At 41.9% G+C, this 27,445-nt stretch overlaps 1 protein-coding gene across 12 annotated transcripts in view; it reads right to left on the bottom strand.

The window, feature by feature from the left end:
• Positions 1 to 25,739, bottom strand: part of LOC139574471 (prominin-1-A-like) — a 113,815-nt gene extending 88,076 nt beyond the window's left edge. For 7 of the 12 annotated variants that reach the window (XM_071399082.1, XM_071399084.1, XM_071399079.1 and 4 more), the window contains exon 1: positions 25,149 to 25,737. In XM_071399082.1, coding sequence (XP_071255183.1) covers positions 25,149 to 25,386 — 238 coding nt within the window. In that variant the 5' untranslated portion in view covers positions 25,387 to 25,737. Of the gene's footprint in view, positions 1 to 25,148 lie in introns of all 12 variants that reach the window. The other 5 variants (XM_071399078.1, XM_071399090.1, XM_071399080.1 and 2 more) reach the window with 2 other exon arrangements.
• Positions 25,740 to 27,445: the final 1,706 nt, after the last annotated feature.

The following is a 27,445-nucleotide window of genomic DNA, read 5'->3' as shown; positions in this document are numbered from 1 at the left end:
TGTAAAACAGAGCGATTAGCGCAGCGCTTTAATTTATTTGAGTGAACGTCGAAGCCCACGCACTGGGGCACACAATACAACATGTACCCAATTCAGCAGCGCATGAATCATCTCGAAAGATAATCTGAAGGGAGCCTGGGTTGGTGATACACACAGAATGACGTAAACACACATTTATAATCAGTCTTTCTCATTTGAATGAACTGTAATAACCATGGGGAGTGTTCTGGCACAAAATGGATACTGAATATCACCCAACTGTGTAGATAAGATGAGTGAACCGTGTACTGATGCGCTGTGGGATCTTGGGATGCAAGGCACCACATAGACATACAGTATTATCTTCATCATCATGCGACTGCGGTAGGATCTTGTGTGACACTGTCTCTGAAATACCTGCACTCAAGGGAAATTAGAATGGCCAATTTCACAAAAATACATATAAATGAATGTGTTAAAAATGTCCGCCCACTCCACAAGGGGTTTTATTTTGAGGGCATTTCCCTACAGTGAAATTATAATGATGAGAGTGGCAAAAACGAAAATGAAACACATTCTGTGGTAGTTTTTGTAGTGCAAAGGTTTATATGTAAGTGATTCCTGTTCAACCGAGTATTAGTGCTGCAGAATGAAAACAAATTCAAGACAAATATGCCAGACCCCTGTGTTGGCCACCGACATAAGGGCAATATCCAAAACCTGCAATTCTCTAGCTGGTCCACCGTTGGACATAAGCATTAAACTTATTTTTCAGAATCAGATGAGCATCATTGAGGAGGCAGGAAACAAACACAGATGGGAAAAATGTACTTTGCTTCATTAATGTCTCAGAGAAGCGTACAGAGGGAAAGTGTATGTGTGTGAGAGAGGGAAAGAGAGAGAGAGAGGGATATAGTGTGTGTCTGTCAGAGAGAGAGAGAGAAAAGAAAAGAAAAAGAAAGAGCACATATGAGACAGGGAAAGAGTCTGTCAAGTCAAGTCCCATCACTGGTGTTTACCCATGAAGGCACTGTAACTGAATGGACCTTGGGTTACAATAAAAAAACGAATCAATGGACTACAAAAGCCAGCCGCACCGACAATATTCTAATATTACTCCAGCTTAAACCTTCTTACCCATATAGGGGGGGCATCCATATAACAGGCTTACCGGTGGAAATGGTATACTGCATATCTGTGATATAGGCCTACATTTCCAAGGCACTCTTCAATTCGCTTGACTCCTCCCTGCTTGTATGGCAGAGGAGAACGCAATGTGATTTTCTGGGACAGGGATGGCTTTAACAAACTTCTGCGTTCTCCCAAACAAGGCTATTTGTGAGCAAGCAGAGCCTAGTTCAGTGAAGTAAGCACAACCCGAGGTGTGGAGTGCAATAGAGATTGCGCTCCACACTGCCCTTTCCCACCTGGACAAAAGGAACACCTACATGAGAATGATGTTCCTTGACTACAGTTCAGCGTTTAACACCAGAGCCCTACAAGCTCATCAATAAACTAAGGACCGTGGGATTAAACACCTCCTTCTGCAACTGGATCCTGGACTTCCTGACGGGCCTCCCCCAGGTGGTGAGGGTAGGCAACAACACATCCGCCACGCTGACCCTTAACACGGGGGCCTCCTGTACTCCCTGTTCACCCACGACTGCTTGGCCGCGCGCGACTCCAACACCATCATTAAGTTTGCAGACGACACGACGGTGGTAGGCCTGATCACCAACGACAATGAGACAGCCTACAGGGAGTACAGAGATCTGCCAGGAAAACAACCTCTCCCTCAACGTCTGCAAGTTAAAGGAGCTGATCGTGTACTACAGGAAACGGAGGGCTGAGCACGCCCCCATCCACAGGGATGTAGTGGAGCAGCTTGAGAGTTGAGTACCTCGGTGTCCACATCACTAAGGAATTATTATGGTCCACAAACACCAACACAGTTGTGAAGAGGGCACGACAACGCCTCTTCCCCCTCAGAATGCTGAAAAGATTCCACATGGGCCCTCAGATCCGCAAAAGGTTCAACAGCTGCACCACTGAGAGCATCTTGACTGGCTGCATCACCGCTTGGTAAGGCAACTGCTTGGCATCCGACCGCAAGGCGCTACAGAGGGTAATGTGTACGGCCCAGTAGATGACTGGGGCCAAGCTCCCTGCCATCCAAGACCTCTATACCAGGCGATGTAAGAGGAATGCCCTAAAAATTGTCAAAGGCTATAGCCACCCATGTCATAGACTGTTCTCTCTGCTACCGCACGGCAAGCGGTCTGGAACCAACAAGACCCTGAACAGCTGTCACGCCCTGGCCTTAGTTATCTTTGTTTTCTTTATTATTTTCGTTAGGTCAGGGTGTGACATGGGGGATGTTTGTGTGTTTTTGTCTAGTCAAGGGTGTTTGTATTGTCTAGGGGGTTTTGGTAGAATTGATGGGGTTGTGTTCAGTGTAGGTGTTTAGGTATGTCTATGGTTGCCTGAGTGGTTCTCAATCAGAGACAGCTGTCTATCGTTGTCTCTGATTGGGAGCCATATTTAAGGCAGCCATAGGCATTAGGCAGGTTGTGGGTAATTGTCTATGTCTAAACGTTAGTAGCGTGTGTCTGCACTTTCGTTTTGTAGCGTCACGGTTGTTTTTTTGTTTTTTTTGTTAGTTTGTAAAAGTGTTTCGTTTTGTGTTCATCTTCTCAAATATATTAAAGTAAGATGTATTCGTATCACGCTGCGCCTTGGTCCTCTCTTCCACATAAAGACGATCGTGACAACAGCTTCTACCTCCAAGACTGCTAAATAGATAACCAATATCTACCCGGACTAACTATTTAACTATCTACATTGACCCTTTTTGCACTAACTCTTTTGACTGACATATGCTCCTGCTACTGTTTATAATCTATCATGTTGCCTAGTCACTTTATCCCTACCTACAGTTGAAGTCGGAAGTTTACATGCACTTAGGTTGGAGTCATTGAAACTCGTTTTTCAACCACTCCACAAATTTCTTGTTAACAAACTACAGTTTTGGCAAGTCGGTTAGGACATCTACTTTGTGCATGACACAATACATTTTTCCAACAATTGTTTACAGACAGATTATTTCACTTATAATTCACTGTATCACAATTCCAGTGGGTCAGAAGTTTACATACACTAAGTTGAGTGTGCCTTTAAACAGCTTGGAAAATTCCAGAAAATTATGTCATGGCTTTAGAAGCTTCTGGTAGGCTTGGCCATAATGACCATCGTTATGTTTGGAGGAAAAAGGGGTAGGCTTGTAAAGCCAAAGAACCCCATCCCAACCGTGAAGCACGGGGGTGGCAGCATCATGTTGTGGGGGTGCTTTGCTGCAGGAGGGACTGGTGCACTTCACAAAATAGATGGCATCATGAGGGAGTAAAATTATGTGGATATATTGAAGCAACATCTCAAGACATCTGTCAGGAAGTTAAAGCTTGGTCTTCCAAATGGACAATGACCCCAAGCATTCTTCCAAAGTTGTGGCAAAATGGCTTCAGGATAACAAAGTCAAGGTATTGGAGTGGCCATCACAAAGCCCTGACCGCAATCCTATAGAAAATGTGTGGGCAGAACTGAAAAAGCGTGTGCGAGCAAGGAGGCCTACAAACCTGACTCAGTTACACCAGCTCTGTCAGGAGGAATGGGCCAAAATTCACCCAATTTATTGTGGGAAGCTTGTGGAAGGCTACCCAAAACATTTGACCCAAGTTAAGCAATTTAAAGGCAATGCTACCAAATACTAATTGAGTGTATGTAAACTTCTGACCCACTTGCAATGTAATGAAAGAAATAAAAGCTGAAATAAATCATTATCTCTATAAAAGCTGTCATCAAGGCAAAGGGTGGCTACTGTGAAGAATCTCAAATATAAAATATTTTTTGATTTGCTTAACACTTTTTGGTTACTACACGATTCCATATGTGTCTTTTAATAGTTTTGATATCTCCACTATTATTCTATAATGTAGAAAATAGTAAAAATAAAGTAAAACCCTTGAATGAGTAGGTGTCCCCAAACTTGTACTGACTGGTACTGTACATATCTACCTCAATTACCTCTTACCCCTACACATCAACTCGGTATTGGTACCCTGTGTATATAGCCAAGTTATTGTTACTCATTGTGTATTTATTCTTTGTGTTATTCTTTTTCTATTATTTCTATCTCTGCATTGTTGGGAAGTTAAAGTAAGCATTTCACTGTTAGTCTATACCCGTTTACGAAGCATGTAACAAATACAATTTGAAAGGTGGGACACAAGGCAAATGTTCTTAAGATTAGGCTATGTTTCAATTGCTGTCTTTATTAGATAGATATGTGTATGGGGTCCCCACAAGAATATTTAACGAACAGAATTGTGACAAACTGGGGATATTTTGTTAGTCCCCACAAGGTCAAATTCTATTTCTAGTTGGTTTAGGGTTAAGGTTAGAATTAGTGTTAGAGTTAGGTAAAATAGGATTTTGAATGGGACTGAATTTTGTGTCCCCACAAGTTTAGTTGTACTAAACAGTGTGTGTGTGCGTAGCGCGCGCGCGCGTGTGTGTGTGTGTGTGTGTGTGTGTGTGTGTGTGTGTGTGTGTGTGTGTGTGTGTGTGTGTGTGTGTGTGTGTGTGTGTGTGTGTGTGTGTGTGTGTGTGTGTGTGTGTGTGTGTGTGCACATGTGCGTATTTAGCTATATGCTGTTACAGTAGTAGTGGATCAGGAGCTCTTGTGTGAAGCTGCAGGCAAACAGAGGTCTTAGAGGCAGCAGAGGATCTTGGCCGCATCTGCCATGTCCCGACTAATGCTGTCTATGTGCCAACACACAGTATTACTCAGGCAATCAAATACGTACAATATGTATGGTACAGTATGCATGTTACAGTATGGTACAATGTGTTACAGTATGTATGGTACAGTATTTGTTACCGTATGTACAGTATGTATGTTATAGTACAATGTGTTACAGTATGTATGGTACAGTATTTGTTACAGTATGTACAGTATGCACAGTATGGTACAGTACGCATGTTACAGTATGTGGTACAGTATGTATGGTACAGTATGTGCTACAGTATGTACAGTATGTATCTTACAGTATGCATGTTACAGTATGTACAGTATGTATGGTACAGTATGCATGGTACAGTATACATACACACATCAGAATAGTGACCGTTTGCAGTTTGAAAGAACATTGGAGAGAACACACAGAAATAGGACACATGTACGAGTTGAGAAAAACACACAGTGACAGACAGACAGGCAAGATTGAAGTCAGGCACATCCTGTTTTCACCATGCAGATGCATTCTTGCATACAATAATTAAAGTATTTTCTCTCTCCTTCCCTCCCCCTCTCCTCCTTTGTCCCTTTTCCCCCAAGCTTGCTGAAGGAAACAGTAAACCAAGCTGGGTCTTTTGCCTTTCTCCTGCTAGGGACACATTTCACCTACATAGCTCATCAAATGTCATCTAGTTGGGGCTTTGGTGATCAAGGAAATGTTTTCCTTCATGTTTTCTCCACTCAATTGATTTGAGGGTTCCCCCCAGAGGCAGTGTCATAGACAACATTTTCCTAATTACTCCTTCTTTATATCCTTATTAAGAATAATCATTATGATCAACTGTGGTGGGTGGAAGGAAGGGTAACAGGCCACAGAGAACAGAGCTTGATGGTAGAGTTCATTTTAGGAGGAAAAGGGGAATGGTTTCAGTCTAGTTTTTATTTGTGGGGATATGACCTCCTGCTTGGTTTGCTACATGATTCACTCAAAGCACTTAAGTAAAACCAAAAGGAAGTCTGGGATTTTAAGATTGCCATGTAATTGGAATGGTTCTTTCAACTACAGCATTGTTATGGCATTATAATATAATTCTGTAATATGCATCTAAAAGGCAGAGCAATCGAGTTAAAGCACAAAGATGTGTTTACACATGGCAATGTGGAACGCTTTCATTTAATGGACCCAGACATAAGATGTGATACAGAACTGGATGAAAGACCATCAAATTTGTCAAACTAACATGAAAGCTCTTTGTTACACTACACGACCACACATGGTTCTGTTGGGATTGGACCCACAGTAGAGTACAGTCAAAGTGTCACGCCCTGACCTTAGTTCCTTTTTTATGTCTCTATTTTGGTTTGGTCAGGGCGTAAGTTGGGGTGGGCATTCTATGTCTGGTGTTCTATGTTGTCTATTTCTTTGTGTTTGGCCGTGTGTGGTTCTCAATCAGAAGCAGCTGTCTATCGTTGTCTCTGATTGAGAACCATACTTAGGTAGCCTTTTCCCACCTGGGTTTGTGGGTAGTTGTTTCCTGTTTTGTGTTTTTTCACCTTACAGGACTGTTTCGTGTCGTTCACTCTCTTTGTTGTTTTTTGTCATTCAGTGTTCAGTTTATTTGATTAAATTTACTATGAACACTTACCACGCTGCGTGTTGGTCCGATGATTCCTATTCCTTATCATCAGACGAAGAGGAGGAGTGTTACACAAAGGGTTAGGCCTGGGCCTACTGCAAGATTTGGAGCATCACACATTCCAAGTTTAGCCTAGTTTTTAGGATTTCCACTAGGGCTGGGCGATATTGCCTAAACAGTTTCTCTCTAAATAAGATTTGTTGTACAATTAAAGGTCAAGTACACTGCATTTCAAACAGTCAGCAATAATCTAATGAATTCAGGGTTTGCGAAATTATACTTAGGCTAAATAAGCCTTCCACAACCATAAGACCCACTAATAATTTTATGATTTGATCAAAACCTGTTTTTTTTGCATTAGGGTTAACTGATCTGGCTTTCAAGTCTGTCTATTAAAATTACCTTTTAACCTGAACCATGAATTTAACCTGAACCATGCATAATGCATATTCACTAATAATGACTAACTTCTTCTAGCAGGCACTATAGAAAATGAACACGTCTCATAAACAATCTGTGAAGCACAATCCCACGTGAGTATCCAGCTAATCTTTAGAGGATCTATTTGCTAACTAACAGTTGAATTGTTATGAACACACTATTTTGTCTATCTCTAACCGTTTGAACAGCATGCTAGCCTGTCCACTTTGTTCAGGTGTTGAAATCAAGTGGCCTACCTTATTTCTCTGAATGAGTTGCCAGTTCTTATATAATTGTGTTTCATGCTCATTGCACATTTATAAAACACAGACTAGACAGCTAGTATAACAGTCTTTGGCTAAAATGCTGCTAGCGGTATGTGGTACCGCAATGCCGCGCACCACAAACGGAGCAATAATTTTTCAGGAGCTAACACCAGTGTCATGGCGACAATGACGGACAGTCAACTGTAACTACAGAGGGTGGGGGCCTATTGATCAGAGGAGGCAAGCTAAATCTAACCCACTCTGCCAATAAGACAGACAGAGCTGTGTCATCATATGTTGCTTGCTGTCAGGAGCACAGGTCTTAAACAAGGGGCAATTTTCTGTCCGCCATCTGATTTAAAGTGTACCTTACTTGTGGTCCCATCAATAGGCTGACCTTCCAGATTGTTTGACATTTCATGTCAGGAAAAAAATTATAAAAATGCAGAGAAGTACTGCACTCAGTGTCCGTGTGGAAAAACTCCTTGATGGGCTAAGGATAGTTAGGCTGGGCCCTTAACCAATCAGCATGAAGATTGGTTTTCCAAAGACATATCCCTGACATCAACCAATCCCTGTCCTCAAGAGCTAAATGGCATGCTCTTAACTTCTTATGGCTGCAGGGGCAGTATTGAGTAGCTTGGATGAAAAGTGCCCAGAGTAAACGGCCTGCTCCTCAGTCCCAGTTACTAATATATGCATATTATTAGTATTGGATAGAAAACACTCTGAAGCTTCTAAAACTGTTTGAATGATGTCTGTGAGTATAACAGAACTCATATGGCAGGCAAAAACCTGAGAAAAAATCCAAACAGGAAGTGGAAATTCTGAGGCTGGTCGAGTTTCAACCAAGATCCCATTGAAATCACAGCGAGATATGAATGAGTATTCACCTCCCACGGCTTCCACTAGATGTCAACAGTCTGTATAACTTTGTCTGATGACTCTACTGTGAAGGGGGGCCGAAGGAGACAGGAATGAGTCACCACTGCCATGATGTGAACATTCTTTGACCACGCACGCTCACATGAGAGGCAGCTCCGTTCCATCGCTCATCTGAAGTCAATGTAATTCTCCGGTTGGAACGTTATTCAAGATTTATTTTAACAACATTCTAAAGATTGATTCAATACATCGTTTGACATGTTTCTACTGACTGTTACGGAACTTTTGGACATTTCGTCAGGTTTTAGTGAACGTGCTTCGTGACTTTGGAATTGTTGACCAAACGCGCTAACCAAAGTAGCTAATTGGACATAAATAACGGACATTATCGAACAAATCAAGCATTTATTGTGGACCTGGGAGTGCATTCTGATGAAGATCATCAAAGGTAAGGTAATATTTATCATATAATTTCTGGTTTCTGTTGACTCCAACATGGCGGCTAATTTGACTATTGTTCTGAGCTCCGTCTCAGATTATTGCATGGTTTGCTTTTTCCGGATAAAAAAAAAACAATATGACACAGCGGTTGCATTAAGGAGAGGTATATCTATAATTCCATGTGTATAACTTGTATTATCATCTACATTTATGATGAGTATTTCTGTTGAAACGATGTGGCTATGCACTATCACTGGATGTTTTTGGAAATAGTGAATGTAACGCGCCAATGTAAACTCAGATTTTTTTATATAAATATGAACTTTATCAAACAAAACATACATGTATTGTGTAACATGAAGTCCTATGAGTGTCACCTGATGAAGATTAGTTAGTGATTAATTTTATCTCTATTTGTGCTTTTTGTGACTGCTATCTTTCGCTGGAAAAATGGCTGTGCTTACTGTGGTTTGGTGTGACCTAACATAATCGTTTGTAGTGCTTTCGCTGAAAAGCATATTTGAAATCGGACACTTTGGTGGGATTAACAACAAGATTACCTTTTAAAATGGTATAAGACACATGTATGTCTGAGGAATTTTAATTATGAGATTTCTGTTGTTTTGAATTTGGCGCCCTGCACTTTCACTGGCTGTTGTCATATCATCCCGTTACCGGGATTGCAGCCATAAGAAGTTAACCTCGCCCCTGCATTGTGACATGCTCTTAATCTCGCCCCTGCATTGTGACATGCTCTTAACCTCGCCCCTGCATTGTGACATGCTCTTAAAACTTCTTATAGATAGGGGGCAGCATTTTCACGTTTGGATGAAAAGCATGCCCAGAGTAAACTGCCTGCTACTCAGTCCCAGTTACTAATATATGCATATTATTAGTAGATTCGGATAGAAAACACTCTGAAGTTACTAAAACTGTTTGAATGATGTCTGTGAGTATAACAGAACTCATATGGCAGGCGAAAACCTGAGAAAAATCCAACCAGGAAGTGGGAAATCTGAGGTTTGTAGTTTTTTAAAGCTTGGCCTATCGAATACATAGTGTCTATGGGGTCATTTTGCACTTCCTAAGGCTTCCACTAGATGTCAACCGTCTTTAGAAACTTGTTTGAGGCTTCTACTGTAAAGGAGGGGCTCATGGGGGCTCTTTGAGTCAGTTGTCTGGCAGAGTGCCACAAACTCTTGACGCTCGTTCATGTGAGAAGTAGCTCTCGTTCCATGGCTTTTCTACAGACAAAAGGAATTCTCCGGTTGGGACATTATTGAACATTTATGATAAAAACATACCAAAGATTGATTCTATACATCGTTTGATATGTTTCTACGACCAGTAATATAACTTTTTGGAATTTTCGCCCGACATTTCCGCTGGACTTGCCCGCGCCTCGTGAGTTTTGATTTGTTTACTAAACGCCCTAAGAAAAGGAGGTGTTTGGACATAAATTATGAACTTTATCAAACAAATCAAACATTTATTGTGGAACTGCGATTCCTGGGAGTGCATTCTGATGAATATCATCAAAGGTAAGTGAATATTTATAATGCTATTTCTGACTAATGTTGACTGCACAATATGGCGGATATTTCTTTGGCTGTTTGGGCTCTGAGCGCCGTACTCAGATTATGCTTTTTCCGTAAAGTTTTTTGGAAATCTGACACAGCGGTTGCATTAAGGAGAAGTTTATCTAAAGTTCCATGTATAATAGTTGTATCTATTATCAATGTTTATTATGAGTATTTCTGTGAATTGATGTGGCTCTCTGCAAAATCACTGCATGTTTTGGAACTACTGAACATAACACGCCAATGTAAAATGAGATTTTTGGATATAAATATTCACTTTATCGAACAAAACATACATGTATTGTGTAACATGAAGTCCTATGAGTGTCCTCTGATGAAGATCATCAAAGGTTAGTGATTAATTTTATCTATATTTCTGCTTTTTGTGACAACTCTCTTTGGCTGGAAAAATTGCTGTGTTTTTCTGTGACTTGGTGGTGACCTAACATAATTGTTTGTGGAGCTTTCGCTGTAAAGCCTTTTTGAAGTCAGACACTGTGGCTGGATTAACGAGAATTTTATCTTTAAAATGGTGCCTAATACTTGTATGTTTGAGAAATTTGATTTATGAGATTTCTGTTGATTGAATTTGGCACCCTGCAATTTCATTGGCTGTTGGCGAGGGGTTCCGCTAGCGGAACGGAACCCCATTCCCAGACAGGTTAACCTTGCCCCTGCATTGTGACATGCTCTTAACCTCGCCCCTGCATTGTGACATGCTCTTAACCTCACCCCTGCATTGTGACATGCTCTTAACCTTTCCCCTGCATTGTGACATGCTCTTAACCTTGCCCCTGCATTGTGACATACTCTTAACCTTGTCCCTGCATTGAGACATGCACTTAACCTCGCCCCTGCATTGTGAAACAGTCCATCTGTGATCAATTTAACTTTGCTCTCTCTCAAATGTAGTAAGGCTAAAAGCATCCTCTAAAACAGCATGAGTGGCACTGAAGCTGATGCCACGCAGAGTGGGTAGTCCGAGTAGTCATCTCTGGCTTTGGCAGGCTGACCCTTAATGTAGCACATCTGCAATTACAACTCACCATGTCCCTAGTGCCAGCTCCCAGTAGGCACGGTTGCGCCCGCCCATGAAGCAGAACTAAACGACGGAGAGGAAACATGGCATGCCATCCATTCACCAGGAGAGCGGCATGCTCGCCTGCTCAGCTTCCAAGGCCTGATCCATATGACGTGCCCGAGCAAGACATAGCCCCAACAGTCTCTTCATGATGTGTCAGCTCTCTCTATTTCTCTCTCCAACACGCTATCTATTTCATTCTTTGTCACTCTTCTTCTTTCACTGCCTCTCTTCATCTTTAAATTTCTCTTCCTCTTTTATCTCTATGTACAGTTAGGTCCATAAATATTGGGACATTGACCAAGTTATTATTATTTTAGCTGTCTACCACAGCATATTGAAATTAAATAATGAATATGAGCTGAAAGTGCAGACTTTCAGCTTTAAATCGTAAGAACGGGGTAGAAATTACAACATGTTTTATATGTGGTCCCCCCTTTGGACAATTGGCTGCTCAGCTGTTCCATGGCCAGGTGTGTGTTATTCCCTCATTAATTAATTTACAAGGAAGCAGATAAAAGGTCTAGAGTTGATTTCAAGTGTGGCATTTTCATTTGGAATCTGTTGCTGCTAACCCTCAATATGAAGTCCAAAGAACTGTCACTGCCAGTGAAGCAAGCCATCATTAGGCTGAAAAATCTAAATAAACCCATCAGAGAGATAGCAAAAACATTGTATGGCCAAATCAACTATTTGGTACATTCTTAAAAAGAAAGAATGCACTGGTGAGTTCAGGAACACCAAAAGGCCCGGAAGACCACGGAAAACAACTGTGGTGCATGACAGAATAATATTTTCCCTGGTGAAGAAAAACCCCTTCACAACAGTTGGCCAGATCAAGAACACCCTCCAGGAGGTATGCGTATCTGTGTCAAAGTCAAGAATCAAGAGAAGACTTCACCAGAGTAAATGTAGAGAATTTACCACAAGATGTAAACCATTGGTAAGCCTCAAAAACAGAAAGACCAGATTAGAGTTTGCCAAAAAACATCTAAAAAAGCCTGTACAGTTCTGGAACAACATTTGATGGACAGATGAGACAACTTGTACAAGAATGATGGGAAGAGAAGAGTATGGGAAAGGGAAGAAACTGCTCATAATCCAAAGCATATCACCTCACCTGTGAAGCATGGTAGAGGTAGTGTTATGGAGTGGGTATGTATGGCTGCCAATGGAACAGGTTCCCTTGTATTTATTTATTTGCAAGTATTAAAGTATTAAAACTCAAAATTGAATGTACGATTATGTTAGTTTGTCCAATTACTTTTGAGTCCCTAAAATTGGGGAGCTATATATAAAAAATAAAATAAAAATCCTACACGGTTCATACAATACTTTTAAGAATACACTTAAAGCATATCTTGATTGTTTCCTTTCAAATCCATTGTGGTGGTGTACAGAGCCAAAATGATGCAAAATGTGTCACTGTCCAAATACTTATGGACCTGACTGTATGTCAGTGTTTTCCATTAGTGCCAGCTGGTTATAGCTGGTTACAGATTTTCAACCGGATACTTTTTACACTTCATATATATTAACTAGGCTACCTTTAATTTAAAAGTTTCAATTCGCTAGTCCGTTGAGCCCTCTCCTGCTAGAATGAACGATATGCATCTTCTAGCGATCTATTGATAGGACAGGCGCCGGTCAGTCACAAAACCAGCGATGACGGGGAAACGCAGTCCGCTGTCTGTCCCGCCTCCCAGCACAATATTTGTGCACTGTGGTTGGTTGCAGTCGCATTTCTTTACACATGACGCTTGTGAATTTGCATGTCCCATGTAATGGAAGAGGTAACAATGAGTCAAAATCCACTTAGCCTAATTATTGTTTTCTGGCACATTTACTTATTTGTTTTGCACGTTTCACATAGTCACCCATGCAGTCGTGGCCCATAGGCTATTTACTGTGCTTTGATTGACAACTGAAGAGCAAGCGTTGACTAGTTTATAAAAGGTGTCGAACTTATTGAATAAAGTCGATCTCCTATATCTATATTATATCTATATTAAATATATCTATATTAAATATATACCTATATTTTCCATTTATAAATCATGCCACACAGTTATATGTCCATGGTATCGCATTGGGACAAGTAAACCAAAGGATTTCCTAGGTTTACTTTCCTAGGATGTCGGGGCTTGCCAGACACTGGGTAGTCACTAGTTACCACTAGTTACCACAGCCACAAAGTCAGAAACCCCAACTATTTCTACAATTTCTTAAGATGCGATTTTAAACCTAACCTTAACCACACAGCTAACCTTATGCCTAACCTTAACCTTCAATTAAGACCAAAAAGCATGTTTGCGTTTCCATGGATTTTTTCGGTGTAGTCAATTTCAACTTCGTGGCTGTGCTATCTGGTGGAAACCGAAACAGTCAAGCTAAAGTGAGTGACTCTGGTCTCATCAGTCAGTGTAGCCTACCGAATCACATCGGTGAGAGAGTCCCTAAACATGGTCTCCTGATGAGGTTTAAGCACTGTTGTGGACTTAGATTTAGAGCATCCAATTTGTATTTTTTTTTATTCAAAAAGTGTTATTTTGAGACCGAAAACCTGAAGGAATTTTTTTAAAAAGGAAACCTAATGACCTAGGCAAAAATAATGACCTACCTAAAGATATTTTATTAATAATTTAGGCTATGTAAAATCTGAACGATATAATACTTAAGACTGATATAGCCCTTGTATTATTTCCATTGAACCTTTAAATGTATTTTTCAAGATAATGTGGGCTATTTACTTCATTTGGTCTGTTTTAATAAAATACATAATTTGAAGAACAAACATCATTGTGGCAATTCATATCTTGCAGTAAAACTGCAAATAAGACTAATATCAAGAGAAGACGGTTTAAATGTTCTCTTAGTCTGGTCACATAGGCCTAGACGATATCCAGAACAACTAACAATACACTGATTTCATACATTTTCAGTCATTTAAATTGGAAAGTCATGTCTTTCTACACAATACCGCAACACATTTTTCCAATCTGGGAGGTAAACTCAATAAAGTATTCACTATGTATTCCAGATGGAATCAAGGCATTAGAACGTACCAGAGGCCACCAAAATGGAGCTCCTTCAGTAAAACATTTAGAATCCTCCAGGGGCACCTGGCTGGGTACTTTTTCTATTTGGCTGGCTACTCTATGCGGAAACCATGGCTATGTTTCTTTTCCTGTCTGGTTCTTTGACTGTTTCACTTCCTATCTTTATGTGGATTTCCTGCCTTTTTTATGTGTGGTTCTCTCTCGGTCTTTCCATCACACTCCATTTCTAAGCTCTTTGGCAGATTGAATTTATGCAGATTGAAGCGCTGGTGTCATTATAGCATTACCTGAAAGCCTCAAAGTCCCAGGCCATCTTAATGCCATATCTCTTATCATCTGTTCTAGAGGTCGACCGATTCATCGGAATGGCCGATTAATTAGGGACGATTTAAAGTTTTCATAACAATCGGAAATCGGTATTTATGGACACCGATTTGGCCTTTTTTTTTTTTTTACACCTTTATTTTTCTAGGCAAGTGTAACGGCGTTCCTCCTCCTCTTCATCCGAAGAGGAGGAGCAGGGATTAAACCAAAATGCAGCGTCTTGATATGACATAATTTATTTAAGAAAAGACGAAAACACGAACTTCACTTGAAACTAAACAAAACAACAAACGGAGTAGACGAACCTGAACATAAGAACTTACATAACACGAAGAACTCACGAACAGGAAAATGACTACACAAAACGACGAACGAACGAAACAGTCCCGTATGGTGCAAACAAACACAGACACAGGAGACAACCACCCACAACAATCAATGTGAAAACACCTACCTTAATATGGCTCTCAATCAGAGGAAATGAAAACCACCTGCCTCTAATTGAGAACCATATCAGGTCAACCATTAACAAACATAGAAACACATAACATAGACTACCCACCCAAACTCACTCCCTGACCGTCAAACACATACAAAATAACAGAAAACCGGTCAGGAACGTGACAGCAAGTCAGTTAAGAACACATTCTTATTTTCAAAGGAACGGTGGGTTAACTGCCTTGTTCAGGGGCAGAGCGACAGATTTTTACCTTGTCAGCTTGGGGATTCGTTTTTGCAACCTTCCGGTTACTAGTCCAACGCTCTAACCACCTGCCTTACATTGCACTCCAAGAGGAGCCTGCATGGCAGGCTGACTACCTGTTACGCGAGGGCAGCAAGAAGCCAAGGGCAGCAAGAAGCGAAGGTTGCTAGCTAGCATTAAACTTATCTTATAAAGAACAATCAATCTTAACATAATCACTAGTTAACTACACATGCTTGATATTACTAGTTTATCTAGCGTGTCCTGCGTTGCATATAATTGATGTGGTGCCTGTTAATTTCTCAACGAATCACAGCCTACTTCGCCAAACGGGTGATGATTTAGTACTGTCGTTGCCATAACATCAATGCCTTTCTTTAAAATCAATACACAAGTATATATTTTTAAACCTGCATATTTAGTTAATATTGCCTGCTAACATGAATTTCTTATAATTAGGGAAATTGTGTCACTTCTCTTGCATTCCGTGCAAGCAGTCGGGGTATATGCAGCAGTTTGGGCTGCCTGGCTCGTTGCGAACTGTGTGAAGTCCATTTATTCCTAACAAAGACCGTAATTAATTTGCAAGAATTGTACATAATTATGACATAACATTGAAGGTTGTACAATGTAACAGCAATATTTAGACTTAGGGATGCCACCCATTAGATAAAATACGGAACAGTTCCGTATTTCACTGAAAGAATAAACGTTTTGTTTTCGAAATGATAGTTTCCGGATTCGACCATATCAATGACCAAAGGCTCGTATTTCTGTGTGTTATTATGTTATAATTAAGTCTATGATTTGAGCAGTCTGACTGAGCAGTGGTAGGCAGCAGCAGGCTCGTAAGCATTCATTCAAACAGCACTTTCGTGCGTTTGCCAGCAGCTCTTCGCAATGCTTCAAGCATTGAGCTGTTTATGACTTCAAGCCTATCAACTCCTGAGATTAGGCTGGTGTAACCGATGTGAAATGGCTAGCTAGTTAGCGGGGTGCGCGCTAATAGCATTTCAATCGGTGACGTCACTCGCTCTGAGACTTGGAGTAGTTGTTCCCCTTGCTCTGCAAGGGCCGCGGCTTTTGTGGAGCGATGGGTAACGATGCTTCGAGGGTGGCTGTTGTTGATGTGTTCCTAGTTCGAGCCCAGGTAGGGGCGAGGAGAGAGACGGAAGCTATACTGTTACACTAGCAACACTAAAGTGCCTATAAGAACATCTAATAGTCAAAGGTATATGAAATACAAATGGTATAGAGAGAAATAGTCCTATAATTCCTAAAATAACTACAACCTAAAACTTCTTACCTGGGAATATTGAAGACTCATGTTAAAAGGAACCACCAGCTTTCATATGTTCTCATGTTCTGAGCAAGGAACTTAAACATTAGGTTTTTTACATGGCACATATTGCACTTTTACTTTCTTCTCCAACAATTTGTTTTTGCATTATTTAAATCAAATTGAACATGTTTCATTATTTATTTGAGGCTAAATAGATTTTATTGTTGTATTATATTAAGGTAAAAGAAAAGTGTTCATTCAGTATTGTTGTAATTGTCATTATTACAAATAAATGTTTTTTTTTTTTTTAAATCGTCCGATTAATCGGTATCGCCTTTTTTTGGTCCTCCAATAATCGGTATCGGTATCGGCATTGAAAAATCATAATCGGTCGACTTCTAATCTGTTCCATTCTCATGTTGCTATTATGCAAACCTGCCATTTGGTATGGCAAGATTTAATGAGATACAGCTTGCCTCTTGGATCAGAATTTCAGGAAATACCTTTTTTTATGTACTTTAATCAATTTGTGCCACTCCTGTTGAAGAGCATCCTCCTACATGCAGATTTGCTGGCAAATTGAATGGTCATTCACTTTACAGAGAAAAAGGTTTTACGTAACACATATTCTGGGGGCAATTAGGAGTCTTTCAGCACTGGGCACTCTCTGAGTTCAGCTCTTTGTCTTGCAGCTTGGACCAAATCCCATCCAAGGCTGTGTGAAAGAAAGTAGCTCCACTAAAAATAAGCATTTCATTCAGTACTAGCATTTTGGCTGCCTTCCCCTCGGGGGAATCGAGTACCTGCAGGGGTTCCGTCTTATATTCTTTAATACCACACTGATGTGGAATACTATGCAAAGCTTTTTTTCTGGATGGTTCAAATACAACCGTCACAAGGGGAGGGGCATGAGCCTGTACCTCAGACTTAATCTTGGATTCTCCAGCGTTGGCTTAAAGTCGAGGAGAAATTAATGTGTAGGCCTAGTTAGTTATAAACTGCATGGAAGAGAAGTGTTCTGCCTTCAAACTGCTTTGAAAAGTGGAGAACCGTGCCAATGAATTGTGTCTGCAAAAAGGAGTGGCTTTTGATTCCAGCGTTATTTCTGAAAGTGAGGAGGTGGTTTACTCAACCTCCATCTGATCTTTGAGTGTCATTGTATTTGAATGGGAGGAGTGACAGAGAGTTGATTTCAGGCAATATTGTAAATCATGCATATCAGATGTTGGCAGACTGGGCTTATGAATATATGCTATATTGCTGCTGGCCTCAAGACAGTTTAAAAGCCCGGCAGAATAGGCCTAATGCTTACTAGTCCAACGCTCTAACCACCATCACCTGCCGCCCCATGGTGATGGTGGCACTAAAGGAAAGAGCGATGGTGGGGGGTTTTGGCATTTGTGACCCGATTCAGGAAACTTGGCATATGTCGCAAGTCACGACTTCACAGGAGAGCAGTTTGAACATAAAAAAATATGTTTTATCAAAATCAATTTTTGGGCAGAAATGGCTTCTTGAACATGTGAACTTTCACGTGCCTTAATAACAAACTTGTATTCCATCTGTAAATACGAATACAATTGTTAAATTATAAGCCTTGTTGGTTAAGCCACATAAAAAGACAGCAACCTTGCCACTAGCCATGATTGGCTGAGATGAGTGGGCTGGACATGCCGAGAGATGAGTCCCGATTGGTCTGCCATATAGAAGGCTTTTGTCTATTTGAGCTGGTCAGTCTGTGTTGGTAATCAAGGTGAACGTGGCTTTTTTTTAAATGTAGCTGCATAAGTGTTGCTCTCCACTTTCTGGAGGATCAAGTTTTGAAATCAGTGGAATTAGAGTATGATAGCTAAAGAGATGGGAAAACACCTGTTTCCGGATTACGTTTTCAAACTAAGTGCATTTGTGGCATGGAACGTGACAGGGAGACGCGTCCACCATGCATGATGATGTATACGGGTAAAATAGTCTAGCTAGTTACATTTTCAGATATTTCACGTTTCTGACAAAGTGGTTTCATTTCAAGCTAAAGTGTACCGTTAGCTGGCTGGCTCCCTAGCTAACGTTAGGTGGCGTGATGTGTGTGATCTTACATGTTGTTTACCTAGCTAGGTTCATTGTTTACCTAGGTAGCTAGCTACATGTCTTAAGCTTAAGTGTACAACACCTGTTGAATATGGCCGGGGTCAGTAAACGTCGGCAAAAAAGCATAATGGAATTGTTGCCAGCAGAGCTGGTTAGGCTGTTTACATGTTATCCAGTGGTAAACAAATCATCGGCCAGAGCGTCAAGTGTGCGCTCTGAACGCAAGGAGATGGGTGGGGCTAAAGCTTAAGAGAGTGTGAACGAAGCTGAATGGGTGTAGACAAACAGGAGCTCTCACCGAAACACTAAAATGTCATTTTCTCAAAAGTGAGTTTACAAGTTTATAAACTTTCAAAGCAGAATGACTTTCCCATTGTTCCTCAAATACAGTGCATGATATACAATTTTGTAGCGCTGAGTCTCTACTTTTATCCAATGTAAAAAACAGAAATTCAAATTTTGCTACATAAGACTGAATTCAGGTGGTGAGTCACATTTGCTTTGTACAGTAGGAAGAAAATAACTCCTGCTTGGCTATTAGTGATGGTCCGCGTCGCCATGTCCTCATTTCAATAAATTTAATCCATTACAAATAAATGCCCTCTCTGCAGTAACACACATAAAGCAAGAAGCTCATAAAAACAAAATGAACACTAACAGCTCAAAAGAAGTAGACTCAATGTAATGGGTCACCATTTATAATAGCTGTTCCAGTTGTGTCCCATCCAGAGCACCTTTAGTGTTGAGTTGACTTTAAATACAGTATGGCAAGACAAGCCAAAGTAGTCACAAATCAACTTGACCAGATTTAGGCCTAAGTCATCCGAAAGGAAAGTAATAACTCCAAGCACCTGTCCCAGCCTTTGTTGATGTGTGAGTGACTAGTTTCCTCACACTATCCGATTCTATGATTATCTATCATTATCTTCTTGAAGTTATTTAGTCAATTGGTTTGGCAGTATATCAGGACCACAGTGAAAACTATTGTGTTATTTTGATATCAACGATGTAGTCACACCTGCTCCTACACAATGGAGTGGCAATAGCTAGACTGAAACACTAACTGCACATAATGATAGGCTCTGAATGACAGACAATGTCAGAATAATGGAGATCTAGTTGTGCTCATATTACATAATATGCACAGTTTGAGGCTAATGGACAGAATGTCCACGTTAGTCACTTAATACTCTTTGTCAGCCTGTTTCAAAACGTGGCCTTATAGACTACTTCAGATGGCATAAAAGTACATTAAGTCTATAAACAAAGCATAATGTAAATCATAAAACATATACATGAAATGACTCAATAGGGTGCAGGAGAATACATAGGCCTACTAAGCTACGTGACAGAGTGGCACTTTGCCACAGGCGTTCAGCTGGCATTATGTTAGGCTATGCCCATGGCTGTCTTGGAGCATTACCACGCCACGGGCACCCCAGTCACCACAGTGACATGACTGTTTGTGACAGGCATATACACACCAGACAAACAGCTCCATACATCCAGCCCACTCACATCTTGACTTCCTGTTACAGTAACAGTAAGCAGAGCTATAGATACAGATATTCCTACATGTAATAGTGATATGCAGGTGACAGATGTTTTGAATGCAACCCACTCACAAAGGAGCGTTATCTGAATGTGAAGAGCAACAGACTGACATGGACAGGATGTACCATAGTAGGACTTTGATGTACAGTACTCGGGAAGTAGGCTATTATCGCCATTTCAGACCCACAATGCAATGCAACTGGGAAAAGGGGGCATGTTGTTTTCAGTCAGTAAATAAAGAGAAAATAGTGACGGACAAAGATGCATGCTCCAGCTCCATATGGATGGATGAGTCATAGGCTCATATTTGTAGCTTCCTGCATAGGCTACGTCTCACTCAACAGTGTCTTATACATACTGTTAGTACACTTAGTAAACAGTACGTACTGTAGCAGGGCCATTCAGACACAACCATGATGTCCTGAGAGGATCCGGCAGAGCCAAGGGAGGGGATCTTTGTGAGGAGAAAACCACAGATGATGCCCATTTACAATGCCATCTGTGACCAATCTCTGCCCCTCTAAATTCCCCATCATCCCACAGCTGCCGTTCACATTCACAAAAACATAACTGCCATTTCAGACACAGTGCCTTGTAGTGCACTGTAGAAGCATGACATACTGTTTGTAGTGTAGCGTATCATGTGTGAAGTAGGATTAGCCCCTGCTATCACCTAGGCCTATACAAAGAGAGCTAAAGAGGATATTAGTGTTTAAACCCATTATCTGTTATGGTTTAAATACCAGGCTCCTCTTCCCTAGTATGTCGTAAGGCCAGAGGCTACTGATATGTAACACTTTCTCCTTCCATGGGTTAAACCAAAAATCCATCATGTCAATGGAAACAATGTATTCTATAGAGACACGCAATACTGGGATTGAAAGGTGCTGCTTCTCTCAGCGAAGCACCTCCAGCACAGTGGAAATATGGTTTGCTAAAACCGCTAAAATGCAGTAATTGCCTCCAAACTCTGTCTCAGTTCACGCTACATATTACACGATCGTATGCAGACATATGCAGGGCAAAAAGAAGGAAATCAAAAATACATTGGCTACCATGCCTGCCAGTGCGTGTGTTTCCCTGGCAACTGTTCCCTAGCCTTAACTAATGCCTGTTTCTCGCCGAAGCGCTGTGTCCATGGAGTCAATATTACACCTGTCATAGCTACTTCGGGGAGAGGGTAGTGCAAGCAGACGTGGCGAATTGAGCCGTTGATGAGAACTTTCTATTTGTCACAGAGCACTTTTCAACTGGAATTTGCATGGCTGTAGTTAGTATAATCCCTCTAGCCTCACACCAACAGACTTGGGATGACAGCAGGAACTGCATAAGAAAATCTTGTCTCAAGTGTAGGGTGACTTATGTTACATAACAGTACTATTACCATAAGTCAAATGGTTTGAAACGACAGTAAATGGAGGAACAACATAAATGAGTAATTTGCTTTACTGGTTCTATTGCTGTGTGACTATGTGTGGGTGATGTGCATGTGTTTGGTCATGTGTCAGATAGCCTAGCGCTTGGTTGCATGAGTGGGTGGGAGTGATAGACAACTTGACAACTGTTGCTATATTGCTAATAACAGCTCTTACAGGTTGGCGGGCAGTAAAGAAAAGCTGTCATTAACAACTGAATGATAACATCTTGCAGTTTAGCAGTGTGTCGGCAATTCCATAAATCCTAACAAAATGATGGATGTTTTGGAAATTCGCCCTTATCGTCTCTTGCAGTTGTCACAGCACCAGTTGGTGATGGAAAATAAATACTTCCTTTTTTTATTGTCACATACTGTACACCGGATAAGTGCAGTGAAATGTTTTGTTTAACAGGGTCAGCCACAGCAGTACGGCGCCCCTGGAGCAAATTAGGGCTAAGTGCCTTGCTCAAGGGCACAGACAGTTTTTCACCTTGTCGGCTCGGGTATTCGAACCAGAAACCTTTCAGTTACTGGCCCAACACTAACCGCTAGACTACCTGCCGTACTGTGTAACTGTCAGACCCTGATCTGTTTCACCTGTCTTTGTGATTGTCTCCACCCCCTCCAGGTGTTGCCCATATTCCCCATTATTCCCTGTGCATTTATACCGGTGTTCTCTGTTGGTCTGTTGCCAATTCGTTTTGTTCGGGAAACATACCAGTGTTTTGTTCCTCTGCTCATGCCTGTTTCTTGCTCCTGTTTTCTAGTCCTTCCCGGTATTGATCGTTCTGCCTTCCCTGACTCTGCCTGCCGTTCTGTACCTTACCCCACCTTACTGGATTATTGTCCCCTGCCTGGCCTGACCCTGAGACTGCCTGCCGTTCTGTACCTTACCCCACCTTACTGGATTATTGTCCCCTGCCTGGCCTGACCCTGAGACTGCCTGCCGTTCTGTACCTTACCCCACCTTACTGGATTATTGTCCCCTGCCTGGCCTGACCCTGAGACTGCCTGCCGTTCTGTACCTTACCCCACCTTACTGGATTATTGTCCCCTGCCTGGCCTGACCCTGAGACTGCCTGCCGTTCTGTACCTTACCCCACCTTACTGGATTATTGTCCCCTGCCTGGCCTGACCCTGAGACTGCCTGCCGTTCTGTACCTTACCCCACCTTACTGGATTATTGTCCCCTGCCTGGCCTGACCCTGAGACTGCCTGCCGTTCTGTACCTTACCCCACCTTACTTACTGGATTATTGTCCCCTGCCTGGCCTGACCCTGAGACTGCCTGCCGTTCTGTACCTTACCCCACCTTACTGGATTATTGTCCCCTGCCTGGCCTGACCCTGAGACTGCCTGCCGTTCTGTACCTTACCCCACCTTACTGGATTATTGTCCCCTGCCTGGCCTGACCCTGAGACTGCCTGCCGTTCTGTACCTTACCCCACCTTACTGGATTATTGTCCCCTGCCTGGCCTGACCCTGAGACTGCCTGCCGTTCTGTACCTTACCCCACCTTACTGGATTATTGTCCCCTGCCTGGCCTGACCCTGAGACTGCCTGCCGTTCTGTACCTTACCCCACCTTACTGGATTATTGTCCCCTGCCTGGCCTGACCCTGAGACTGCCTGCCGTTCTGTACCTTACCCCACCTTACTGGATTATTGTCCCCTGCCTGGCCTGACCCTGAGACTGCCTGCCGTTCTGTACCTTACCCCACCTTACTGGATTATTGTCCCCTGCCTGGCCTGACCCTGAGACTGCCTGCCGTTTTGGACCCCTTGCACCCTCTGGATTATTGACCCCTGCCTGCCTTTGACCTGTCGTTTGCCTGCCCGTTTTATATATAAACTTTTGTTTCTTCGACACTGTCTGCATCTGGGTCTTACCTAAAAACGTGATAGTAACCAAGAGAAGACTGTCACAGAAATGAGGGTTTACTCTAATGTGCTAGGGAGGAGGACACCCCCTAACCACACCTTTGCCAGTGCAAGAAATGTTTCCCTTACCATTACTAAGACTTGGTGGGCTCCCCTACCAGTAGTTTCTGTTGGCTCCCACCTGAACTATTTGGCCTTCGAATGGGATATTTTGGAAGTTTACAGCCCTGATTGTTGATTTTGGAGCCCTGGCGCACCACCAAGAAATGAATAGAGAAAAACAGTGGTACAATAGATTTTATATGGCATTAAGAAATTAGTTTTGGTCCAATACATTTCTCTCTGAAAATTGCACAATGCCACACTAAGTTTTATGTTTTATGGCAGTCACAACAGTGATACAGGGATGCATAGGGGCTGGTACACTGTGTAGCCCTGAAAGTCCCACACGGTTTTTCCATAACAGCCTGTCCCCTCTAATCAAAATAGGCCTGACAGATTGCTGGATTATCAAGCTAAATCTCCATGCGTGCATTATATTGTCCCAATTAAATTGGCGAACACGTGGCTATAAAGTCGAGGCAATTCGGTTTCCCAGAATTTAAAAAAAGTTCAACATAAGATGAATTTGAAAAAATGATGGAACCCCCTACAGTAATATGTCTGGATGTCTAAAATATATTTAGCTAATTGGTCACGCACACAGTCTAATTCATGGTCATATTATTAATTTGGGTGTTCAATTTAACATTCATAAAACCTTTTTAATGCACTGTCCAGAAGAAGCCAGATTTTACATTGCAAACCTCATTATCTCTAACATGGGATTTCAACTTTCCTTCAAGATTTCTAGGTATTACTGCACTGTTGGAGCTAGAAACAAGAATTTCGCTGCACCTGCAAATCTGTGTAAATGACTAATACACTCATTTGAGATGTGTAATAGAACCCAAAAGTTAAATTATATCCAATGAACAAATTGAACATCTATTCCATTGAGTAAGTGAGTTCGAGCTATATCAATTAGTGACTGACAATCCTGTAAACTAAAAGCACAGCAACATATGGCATTCCAGATTATGGGATTATCTAATTAAATCTGTGATACAGGGAGCTACTCCTAACCTCCAGATTTACCAATTGATTATGAACACAGATATGGGGTAGTCTTGTCTACTAACCCCTCTATTCAAGTGACCACCCAATACTCACTTTAAAGACATCTTATTTGAGTATATGGAAAGTTAGTCCTAATGCATTCAAATTTAAATTGGACAAATGGACCACCTCCCAACCCATTTTATGGCGTTTTCTGGTGCATTGGGTGCTCAAACTATTTAATGACCTGTGACCACATGATGCACAGTCAGCAAGAGGTCAGTAACATTTTAATTATGTTGACACAGGCTCTGGGCAGTACACTATAGACAAAATACTGCATTCAAGTAGACTGTCGGTTGTGGACACATACTGTACATGCATGAATGAATTTAAGGCACAAGATAAATATTATGCAAATAATGACAGTTTTAAAGATTTGATGGGCATGTTTTGCATAAACCAGTGACATATTCACAGCAGCCAAATACATCAAGTGTTTCGTGGCATGATTTGAAAATCTCATACAGAATAGCTTATTTTGCCATTTCCAAACATTACAAACGACAAATGACAGTGTTGACGCTAAACGAGGAAACGTTTTTACGAAATCTTAAGGGACAGCTCAATGGGCATCAAAACAACATTGCACTAACGATGCCTTACCTTCAGGGAAAGGGTTGGGCTGCACGACGTATAGAAAAGCGTGCACCATGTGGAACAGTATCCCTATTACTCCAGGTTCGTAATAGGCGAGGGTTTTGTAAACTCCCTGGGGCACATAGCCAAAATCCAACTTTCCCGACGGTGGTTGATTTCGGGGCTCCGGCTCCGTTGCTTCTTGCTGGAGTTCACTGGATGTTAATAGTCCCCAAAAGAGGAGAAGGATCCCGGTTTTCCACATCGTGTCAAGACACTCTAACCTTAATGTACGGGGTTAAAACGATCAAAGGGAGAGATAGTCTACAAGGGAGATGGTACAGAAATTTAGCTAACGTTAGGTCCGTATCTCTAGAGGTGGAAATAAAATGGGAAGGGGTGAGCAGTGGGATTGCAGGTTAAGTCCTTCTGTCCGGGGAAGAATTCGTGATTATCATCGTTTCCACGGTCAGTGGTTCCTCATACCGCTCGGTTCGAACCGCTCCGTTCCCCTCCGAAATGAGAACAACTGACAAGTTGGCTCGCGCATCTGTGCGGGAGTGCTGCTGGAACGATTGGCTGCCTGCTGCTCAGTGCTATCTGGGATCATTTGGACGTCTTTTACCCCCCCCCCCCCGAAACCATATCTCTAACCTCCTAACCCTTGCCTTAACCATTTTACATGTCAACTTCAATCAGGTAAGGGACGTCCCAAGGATCCCATATAGCACATGTAGCGTGGAAGCGCGCGCATTCGGTCTACTGAACGTGGGAGCCCCGGGAAACAGTTGGTCCAATGGGAAGCGCTCCGCCTGTCGGGGGAAGGAGGACTGGAAGATTCTCGTTGAAAAGATGGAACATGACCTTTCATTTGTTTTGAGATGTAGCCTAGTATGATGTAGGCTCTCTTTCATTCCTTTAGTTGGTTACCCTAATATTCTCAAAGAATATTTTTTTTTAGAACAGTTGTATTGCACCAAATGAATGCATAATCTCCAACAACCATGGAATATGTATTAAGATTTAAAAAATATGAGTAGACTATTTTTGACTGTATAGCCTACCAATGATGTAGCCTACCCATGGACCAATGTCCTAACCTACACCTAAAGTGTCCACTTTCAGATAAACAGATGCCAAACTGTCTTGAACCCCCCCACCTCTCTGCCCCCACATCACAGGTGTTCAATGAACCCCCAAACTCTGACACTGCCCCCACCTCCCCACCCCTAGAGGGTAGACACAAGATACTTTGACACCACAGCCCACAGATCTAGAAGCACTGTGATTGGTGGAGCAGAACCCAGGTAGGCTCACACCCAGCGTCCCCATGCACAATGCGGTCCTTGTTGATGTCCCAGAATGCGGCAGGGCCCCTCTGGACAGGCTCCATGTGGGCAGGGCTTTGATCAGGGCTACAGGACTCCATACTTCAGTGCATTCACAACACTCATTAGATCCGCACTGAGAGAAGCAAACCAGATCAGGTGAATGAAAAAAGCCTTTGAATAGGGGTATGTGTTCTATTTCAAATGTGGTCCCTGAGTAGGCAAATACAGGGGGTCAATGTTGTGTAACTACAGTAAATGTTTTTTCTTCACATCAGGTAAATGTGGAGATGTTGTCAGTGCTCTGCTGCATATGATATGTAGATTAACTCAATTTAAGAAATGCCCAAAACGCCATGTTCATAAAGTGGGATTGGTTATGTACAGTAGCCGGTATTCAAGTTGTTTGAGGGAATTGCTGCCAGAAGACTCCCACTGGTCCACTGGAATGAGAAACAGTGCAGTCTTTGGCAGATAAATGTACAGTCATCCTTTCATGTTGTTTAGACAATATTCTACACTGAACAAAAATATAAATGCAACATGCAACAATTTCAAAGATTTTGCTGAGTTCATATAAGGAAATCAGTCAATTTAAATAAAGTCATTAGGCCCTAATCTATGGATTTCCCATGACTGGAATAAAGTTAAGCATCTGTTCAGATTCCTTAAAAACAAGCTAGGGGCCAAGATCATAAAACCAGTCAGTATCTGGTGTGACCACCATTTGCCTCATGTAGCGCGCGCGACACATCTCCTTTGCATAGAGTTGATCAGGCTGTTTATTGTGGCCTGTGGAATGTTGTCCCACTCCTTTTCGATGGCTGTGCAAAGTTGCTGGATATTGGCGTGAACTAGAATATGCTGTCGTACACGTCGATCCAGAGCATCCCAAATGTGCTCAATGGGTGATCTATCTGATGAGTATGCAGGTCATGGAATTTTATTCAGCTTCCAGGAACTGTGTACAGATCCTTGCAACATGGGGCCGTGCAT

The sequence above is a fragment of the Salvelinus alpinus genome, chromosome 4 (assembly GCF_045679555.1).
Source record: "Salvelinus alpinus chromosome 4, SLU_Salpinus.1, whole genome shotgun sequence".
Lineage (NCBI taxonomy): Eukaryota > Metazoa > Chordata > Actinopteri > Salmoniformes > Salmonidae > Salvelinus > Salvelinus alpinus.
Note: the sequence above shows the minus strand (reverse complement) of the source record. Positions and strands in the feature narration are given on the sequence as shown.